This window comes from Antedon mediterranea, chromosome 9, assembly GCF_964355755.1.
Source record: "Antedon mediterranea chromosome 9, ecAntMedi1.1, whole genome shotgun sequence".
NCBI classification, from domain to species: Eukaryota; Metazoa; Echinodermata; class Crinoidea; order Comatulida; family Antedonidae; genus Antedon; species Antedon mediterranea.
Genome location: NC_092678.1, coordinates 269141 through 278582, shown reverse-complemented (window position 1 = coordinate 278582; position 9442 = coordinate 269141). Strand labels below are relative to the sequence as shown.

General features: G+C 34.0%; 1 protein-coding gene across 1 annotated transcript; it reads left to right on the top strand.

The window, feature by feature from the left end:
• The first annotated feature begins 55 nt into the window (after window positions 1-55).
• On the top strand, window positions 56-9431 carry LOC140059317 (uncharacterized). Its single transcript, XM_072105193.1, has 10 exons — window positions 56-94; window positions 378-460; window positions 587-1401; window positions 1908-1982; window positions 2114-2188; window positions 3116-3260; window positions 3910-3973; window positions 4433-4512; window positions 4670-6017; window positions 6708-9431. The coding sequence occupies exons 2-10, from the start codon at window positions 412-414 to the stop codon at window positions 9166-9168; spliced, it is 5112 nt and encodes a 1703-aa protein (XP_071961294.1). The 5' UTR covers window positions 56-94; window positions 378-411; the 3' UTR covers window positions 9169-9431.
• The last annotated feature ends 11 nt before the right edge of the window (window positions 9432-9442 follow it).

Genomic DNA, 9442 nt, shown 5'->3' with positions numbered 1-9442 from the left:
ATAAGAAAAACTTGTTTGCCGCCCTCTCTAATCATTTTTCCAGGCTAGCCTCCTCCTAGTAGCCTAGTTAATTCATGGTGGCCGGCCTACTACGGTAAGAGATTTTTTCCTTTGACTTGTAATTGTATAAAACAATAATAGTCGAAAATATAAAATTCGCGTTTTTATAATTTCTTTATTATATCCTATTATAAAAATAATGTTTAAATCCTGAGAACGCACTGAATGTGGTCTTCTTTTTTTTAGCTTGTCCATGGCCTGATTGACTGAACAGGCGGATCCTTCGTTTGGTCCTAGACTTAGATATTTTGGGGTCGGTTCGTCCTTGGATGTTGTTATAACATGTCATTACTTTGTTTTTTTTTGTTCTTGTGTAGTATATTGATTACACTTTAGAAACTATTCTTAGGAATGGCAGAATATGAAAACGACTGTACAATGATTCCAGAAGTTAAAATAGGTGAGTTTTTAATAAATACTTATAAATATTTATTAAATATTTTATAGGCCCCTAATTATAAAACTTGAAATATGTAAATATTTAATTCTTTTTAAAATTATATATTTGTTATTATTTCTATTTTAGAAAACTTTGGAAAAGAAGACAAGATAAATTATAGTGAAAGACAAAAAAATGAGCATTTGCAATCAGAAGAAAAAAGAGAAATCATTTTAAACAATGAAAATCTAATAAAATTTAAATGTGAACACTGTGGAGAAAAGTTTGTGTTGCATGATTTAAAAACACATTTAAATATACACACAGAAGTTCAATGTGAACATTGTGGCCAGATATTTGTGAATGAGGACGACTTAGATGAGCATGTTATTAAGACACATTCATGTAATCAATGTGATTATTGTCAACTAATTTTTGATGATGAAAAACATTTGGAATTACATTTTGCAACTCATTTAAAAAAGAATGAAATACATGAGGATAAATATTATGAATCCGAACATTGTGGAAAGAAATTCAAGACTATTAGTTCTAAAAATGTTCATGTTTGTGATCATTTAAAGTCGAAAATACAAACAGGCGATAGACCACATGAATGTGATGCTTGTGGAAGAAGATTTATTCACAAGTGTGAATTGGTAAAACATTTATCAATGCATTCAGGAGAGACGCCTTTCAAATGTGAACTTTGTGAGAAAAAGTTCAGGCAAGGTGGATCATTGAAACGGCACTTACGAACACATACAGGCGGAGGACATTGTGGGAAGAGATTTAAATATAGAAAGAAGAAATCAAAGAAATCAAAGAAAAAAAAGAAACGTGCAGATGATAAAGTGGATACTAGTTTTTGTGATAAACTTTTAAAAGCGTACGAAGAGAAGAAATCTGGTACAGAAGGTTCTAGTAATGAATACGCCAATAATGTTAAGTTACCACTTGTGGTAAGCTCATTACCTGCAATTTTGTTATTCATTGATTTGTGATTACCATTTCTGATTCATGTATAAGCCCACCCTGGGGTATTAGTCTGCTAATTTCTTTGTAGTGTACTGAAGTGGTCCTCCTGTATACATGCATCTCCTAAGCATTATCCATTTAAAGTATTATTATATTTCTAGGTTTATACTTGGGAGTCAGTACAGTATATAAGTCTAACAAACACTCTAGAATAATACACTTAACATAGGCTCTTTTGTTTAAGCAGTCAAAACTCATACTGTGGTTATAATACAGTCACACACTTTAGTACTGGTTCAGGTAACGGTATACATAGAGACATCTGGTAGCCATTGATATAAAGTTGGGATTTAGATTAATGCTACTTTTAAGTGTACAGAGATACCATAGACATTGCAATAAATTACACAAAGTGGTCAGTAATTAGCTTTAGCTAATAACTGTGTGGTTTTAGAACATAAACTTAAAGTTTGTTTGTATTTTTTTTCAGCGATCAAGTCGGAGATGCGGAGACTGTGATGCTTGCTATCGTCAAGACGATTGCGGGGAATGTGACTACTGCATGGTAAATAGATTGTTTCAGTATAATAAAATGCGTGGCAAATTAACCCCATGTCACTTTATATGTATATGTTTGCACAAATATTTTTTGCTAATTTCATTTTTTTTAATTATTATTATGAATGTTTTTTTCAGGATATGAAGAAATTTGGCGGACCAAACAGGATTAGGCAGAAATGCAGGTTAAAGCAATGTATTCGATTGTCTTTGGTAAGTTCTCTACTTAATTAAGCAATTTATCTCCTCTTACTTAACTTTCATTAATAACTTGCTTAAGCTTAGTTCCCACTAGAGAGGCAACACAAGGACGTAAACCAACACAAGCGAGTTTGAATAATCCATCGCTTGTAGTTGGTCAAATGACTTGCATTGCGTTTATGTCTTAGCGCTGCATCTCTTGCGTTTATGTCTTAGCGCTGCATCTCTTGCGTTTATGTCTTAGCGCTGCATCTCTTGCGTTTACGTCTTAGCGCTGCATCTCTTGCGTTTATGTCTTAGCGCTGCATCTCTTGCGTTTATGTCTTAGCGCTGCATCTCTAGTGTTTATGTCTTAGCGCTGCATCTCTTGTGTTTATGTCTTAGCGCTGCATCTCTTGCGTTTATGTCTTAGCGCTGCATCTCTTGCGTTTACGTCTTAGCGCTGCATCTCTTGCGTTTATGTCTTAGCGCTGCATCTCTTGCGTTTATGTCTTAGCGCTGCATCTCTAGTGTTTACGTCTTAGCGCTGCATCTCTTGCGTTTATGTCTTAGCGCTGCATCTCTTGTGTTTATGTCTTAGCGCTGCATCTCTTGCGTTTATGTCTTAGCGCTGCATCTCTTGTGTTTACGTCTTAGCGCTGCATCTCTTGTGTTTATGTCTTAGCGCTGCATCTCTTGTGTTTATGTCTTAGCGCTGCATCTCTTGCGTTTATGTCTTAGCGCTGCATCTCTTGCGTTTATGTTTTAGCGCTGCATCTCTTGCGTTTATGTCTTAGCGCTGCATCTCTTGTGTTTACGTCTTAGCGCTGCATCTCTTGTGTTTACGTCTTAGCGCTGCATCTCTTGTGTTTATGTCTTAGCGCTGCATCTCTTGCGTTTATGTCTTAGCGCTGCATCTCTAGTAGAAACCAAGCATTTATTATGTATTGTTTGTTTTAGCTATCACGGCGGAGTATGTACTGCCCAAATTCAAGAGAGGAGGATGAAATGGTGTATATAGGGCCACCATCACGTAAACGTAAACACAGTGAAACATCGTCAGAACAAGGGGATGCTCACAGAGACCACACATACACGATACCATGTAAACATCTTTTATAATATAATGACATGATCTTTCCATTAAAAAGGTTTGTGTATTTCATGGAATGTTTAATGTGTGAAAATCTACGCCTGGGCGCTTTTGTCCTCTACAGATAAGAATCTGATGGACCACATGGATTATTGCTGTAAACTGCCTAACTGGGTAGATCTTTTGTGACACAACAATGAAGTTCCTTATTCAACTATAACAAACCAAGGCTCTGAGACATCCAGGCTGGTCTAAAGTTCGTCACTACTCCAGTCTGAACTATAATACGTCACTACACCTGCCTGGCCTATGGTATATCAACTAACTATGACACATACTGTAACTACACGTGCAGATCTACACAATCTTCTCCCAATTTGTAATAATAATCATTGATATGAATCCTGATTATTTGTATTCAGTCACAGAACAAAAAAGTACTACTATTAATGATAATGATGTAGATATCTGTTGACAGATTCTATACATTGACTGGCCTATGTCATTAGTAGTGTAATCAATGTTAAAATAAGATAGCAGTTGAAGGGTACTGATAGCAGTTAAAGGGTAGTGCATGTAGGATAGATACGATGTAGTTTATTTTGTTCAGGTATTATGCATACCATATCTTTTATTTAACTGCATTGTGGGTTGAATTAAGCTTTTGATTGGATAACGGCAGCTTTGTATCGCCAACTTAAACAGTTTGAAATATCATTGTTCTTGTATTGGATTTCTTAATAATGTAGTAATAGTATACAGCTATATAGTTCTAATAAAAGCAAAGCATGACATTTGGTACCGAGTTGATCTTTGTTTACTGTTGTTGCTGAAACTTGTTTGCCGCCCTCTGTAATAATTTTTTCAGCAAAAAATATTCAAGTAAAAAGGCCTGGCCTAGCTAGGCCCTACATGGTAAGAGATTTGTTCATTTGACTTGTATACAAAAATAACAATCGTAAATATAAAATTCGCGTTTTTATAATTGCTTTATTATAATTATTACATTATAAAAATAATGTTTAAATCTTGAGAACGCACTGAGTGCGGCCTCCTTTTTTTAGCTTGTCCATGGCCTAATGTGTTGACTGAACAGGCGGATCCTTCGTTTTGTCCTGGACTTAGACATTTTGAGGTCGGTTCGTCCCTGGAATAATACTTTGTTTTTGTTTGTTCTTTTGCAGTTTCAATATTGATTGCAAACTATTCTTAGGAATGGCAGAATATGAAAATGACTTTATAATGATTCCAGAAGTTAAAATAGGTGAGTTTTTAATAAATATTTTCAAGAAGTAAATAATTAGGCCTATTAATTAATTAATTAAATGTTATAAATAAAACTTGAAATATGTAAATAATTTTAATTTCATTTTGATTCTTTTTAAAATTATATACCGTAGTTGTTATAATTTCTATTTTAGAAAACTTTGGAGAAATATTGGGAAACAGTTCATCGACAGAAGACGAGATAAATTATAGTGAAAGCCAAGAAAATGAGCATTTGCAATCAGAAGAAAATAGAGAAATAATTTTAAACTATGGAAATCAAATCAAATATAAATGTGAACACTGTGGAGAAAAGTTTGAATTGCATGAATTAAAAACACATTTCAAAAAACATGCAGAAGTTGAACAAATTCAATGTGAACATTGTGGACAGATATTTGAGAATGAGGACGACTTAGATGAGCATGTTATTAAGACACATTCATGTAATCAATGTGAATATTGTCAAATAATGTTTGATGATGAAAAACATTTGGAATTACACTTTGCAACTCATTTAAAAAAGAGCGAAATACCTGACGATAAACATTATGAATGCGAACATTGTCAGAAAATATTCAGTCAATTTGGAGCTTTTAAAAAACACTTGAGAATACACACGATGGAGTCGTCTTATGAATGTGAACATTGTGAAAAGAAATTCAAAACTATTAGTTCTAAAAATATTCATGTGCGGATACATACGGGAGAAAAACCGTACAAGTGTGAGCATTGTGGGAAGGCATTCAGAGAAAATGGCGGTCTGACGAAACATGTTAGGATTCACACTGGAGAAAAGCCGTATGAATGCGAGCAATGTGGAAAACGATTTCGTGAACGTGGTCATTTAAAGTCGCATGTGAAAATACACACAGGCGATAGACCGCATGAATGTGATGCTTGTGGAAGAAGATTTATTCACAAGTGTGAATTGATAAAACATTTATCAACGCATTCAGGAGAGACGCCTTTCAAATGTGAACTTTGTGAGAAAAAGTTCAGGCAAAGTGGATCATTGAAACGGCACTTACGAACACATACAGGGGAAGCACCGTATGAATGTGAACATTGTGGGAAGAAGTTTAAAGATAGCAGTTCTAGAAAAGGTCACATGCGTATTCACACTGGAGAAAAACCGTACAAGTGTGAGCATTGTGGGAAGCAATTTAGACAAGGAACTACTTTTAAAACGCATTTGAGAATTCATACTGGGATAAAACCATATAAATGTGAATATTGCAAGAAAAAGTTTATCCAAAGTGGATCATTAAAATTACACTTAAGAACACACACGGGAGAACGGCCATTTGAATGCGAAGAATGTGGAAAGAAATTTAAAAGAAGGGGCACTTGGAAAGTGCATTTAAGAATTCACTCAAATAATCGACCATCACATGAATGTGAACATTGTGGCAAAAAACTCAGTGAAATTTCTAGTTTAAAAAGACATTTAAAAATGCACAAGGAAGATGATTTAATCCATCAAATGGAGCTTAATAATTGGCAATGATGTCAGATAAAACATAGTTTGCAAATGAATAATTTTAATATATTTAATTTTTAACCTTTTAACAAAAAATGTTATGAAGTTCTGTATGGCTTACCACTCATCAAATTAAATACTTTGTATAAATATTGTATGTACAATAAACTTGTTTTCTATATTTAATGTATATTTGTATTTGTCATATGTTATGTCTAAAAGAAATGTAAGAGGAGAGAGAACTTGGAAAATCCAAAAATACATCAACAATCAAATGTGTGATTTCCACTTTTCGGTCTGCTGCCCTCTATATTACAAGCTCTCTTTTTAATTACGAATTAGGAATCGACGATGGAGGATGCTTAGTTTTTGTTTTCCTAAGAAATATTAAAATTAGTTCAGGCCCTAGTTAGGCCTAGTTTAAGGTAAGTTGAATAATTTTGATGAATGTACTAGTATGCGTTAGTTTCTTCTGAACAGAGTATTATGTTTTTCTTCAGGGCCTATAGATTTGATTTACACTGCTTTGTTTTGTCCAGCTAGAGTGTGTGTGAACCAACAACAAGCCTGTTTTAGCTTGGTTTCACACCTAGTAGCCAGTCTATTGGCCTATATGATGACCATGGACCATAGAGAAAAAATTCTATATATATAATTCTAAAATTTTATCCCTCAATGCATAGACTGTCTTTGCATTATTTTAATTAATATTTCATTGTATTTTTTTCTTCTCAAACTTTTGATAGAGGGATACAACATTTTACAACGATGGACAAGACGAAATGCATAAACGACGAATCAGACGAAGTAACACGACGATATAAATGTGAACATTGTGATGAGAATTTTGAGTTGGATTCTTTCAAACTACATTTGGAAATGCATACAGAACTTGAGAAGTTTCAATGTGAACAATGTGGGACGATATTTAATGACATAAATGATTTAACGATGCATGTGAAAACACACAAACATGAATGTGAACATTGTCAGAAGAAATTTGATGTCGCAATCAAATTGAAGGAACATCTCAAAGTGCATTCAATTAGACAGCATGAATGTGAACATTGTCAGAAGAAATTTAGCCAAAGTAACGGCTTAAAAATCCATCTAAGAACACATACAGGAGAAAGGCCATACGAATGTGAACATTGCGGCAAAAGATTTAGGCAGACTGGAGCTTTAAAAAGACATTTAAGAATACACACCGGAGAGACACCATACGAATGTGAACACTGCGGAAAGAAATTCAGCGATCGTAACAGTTTTAAAGTGCATTTACGAATACACACGGCAGAAAGACCATATGAATGCAAATATTGTGGGAAAGCATTTAGGGATCGTGGCAACTGGGCAACTCATCTAAGAATACATACCGGAGAAAAACCGTACGAATGTGAACATTGTGAGAAAAAATTTACACATAGCAGTGCTTTGAAACGACATTTAAGAATACATACCGGACAAACGCCTTACGTGTGTGAACATTGCGGGAAAACATTCAATCGGAACGGCTCTTTGAAAGAACATTTGATGAAACATGCTGAGGAAATTATTTACAAATGTGCACATTGTGAACTTGATTTCAAAGAAGGTGATGATTTAAAAGAACATTTAAAGACGCATTTAAATGATAATCATGTTAATAACATTAGTACTATGCAAGATGATTTTACAGGACACGCAGACAAACAGACACAGTATGAATGTGAACATTGTCAGCTGCATTTCAAAGAAGATGATGATTTAAAAGAACATTTAATAACACATTCAAATGACAATGACATTATTGCTTTGGAAGATGATTTTACAGGACACGCAGACAAACAGACACAGTATGAATGTGAACATTGTGGACATAATTGTAATGATATTGAAACACTATTCAAACACTTAATAATTCATAAAAAAGAACAGAAATTAAGCGAAAATCTTAATTTAATAACTCATTTGAGAATACAACAAAAGAAAGAGCAAAACGAATGCGAATTTTGTGGAAAAATTTGTAAAAATAACGAAATAATGAAAAAACATTTGCAACTGCATACTGGAGAGACTCCATATGAATGTAAATATTGTGATGACAAATTTAGCAGTAGTGGGTCTTTAAAATTACACTTGAAAACACACGCAGGAGAACGACCATTCAAATGTGAACAGTGTGAAAAGACGTTTAAAAGAAAAAGTACCTGGAAGGTACATATACGAATTCATTCTGGAAATCGACCGTATGCATGTGAACATTGCGGGAAAAAATTTAATGAAAATTCTAGTTTAAAAAGACATTTGAGAAAACACACCGGTGAGACGCCATATGTATGTAAACATTGCGGAAAGAAATTCATCAATTCTGAAAATTTAAAAACACATTTAATGGCACACACAGGAGAAATGCCATATCAATGCGAACATTGTGGTAAAAAATTTAACCACAATGGTACGTTAAAAACGCACTTGAGAATACACACGGGAGAAAGACCGTATCAATGTGAACATTGTGGCAAGAAATTTAGACAAAGTGGTAATTTAAAAACACATTTGATTATACACACAGGGGAGATGCCTTTTGAATGTGAATATTGTGGAAAGAAATTCAATGATAAATATACTCTAAAGAAACACATAATGATACACACTGGAGAAAAACCGTACAATTGTGCGTATTGCGGAAATGAATTTCGGGATCGTGGCAACTGGAGGACACATCTACGAATCCATACCGGAGAGAAGCCGTACGAATGTGAATACTGCAAAAAGAAATTTACACATAGTAGCGCATTAAAGCGGCATGTGAGAATACATACGGGAGAGACGCCGTACATTTGCGAGTATTGTGGTAAACAATTCAACCATAACAACTCTATAAAAACGCATTTAAGAATACACACAGGAGAGAAACCCTATGAATGTAAGGTTTGCAAAAAGCGGTTTAAAGACTTAAAGGTTCTTAAAGTTCATTTGAGAATTCATACCGGTGAAATGCCGTTTGAATGTAATTATTGTGGAAAGAAATTTACCCAAAATGGTAGTTTGAAGATACACATCAGGACACACACAGGGGACACTCCTTTTCAATGTGACATTTGTGGCAAGAAATTTAACCAAAGTGGCTCTTTAAAAGCACATTTGAAGATACACGCTCTCTCCTTCAACCCAGTACAGCAGCAGTAAATGTAGATGCCTATCTTTGTTATTGACTAATTATTATTAATAAGATTAGCATCTTCAAAAAGATATGATTCAAGAAAAAAATCACTGCATAGTAAATGATTCAATGTCTTCTTTTATCGCAATACAAAGAACTTGTCTAATGAATGTCAATTATAATTTCTTTACATGATAATCTTCTACTGTACTTACTATAATCAAATTTCTAAAAGTGGAATAATTATTTTTTATATAAAGATGACCTTGTAAGACATGTGACAAATAAAATGAGTGAAAT

Bases quoted from the DNA above. Each gene is read 5' to 3' on its own strand.
- LOC140059317 (XM_072105193.1), top strand. From the start codon at position 412: ATGGCAGAATATGAAAACGACTGTACAATGATTCCAGAAGTTAAAATA. The intron at 2,189-3,115 runs GTAAGTTCTCTA...TGTTTGTTTTAG, and splicing joins AATGTATTCGATTGTCTTTG to CTATCACGGCGGAGTATGTA. The intron at 6,018-6,707 runs GCAATGATGTCA...TTTTAATTAATA, and splicing joins CAAATGGAGCTTAATAATTG to TTTCATTGTATTTTTTTCTT.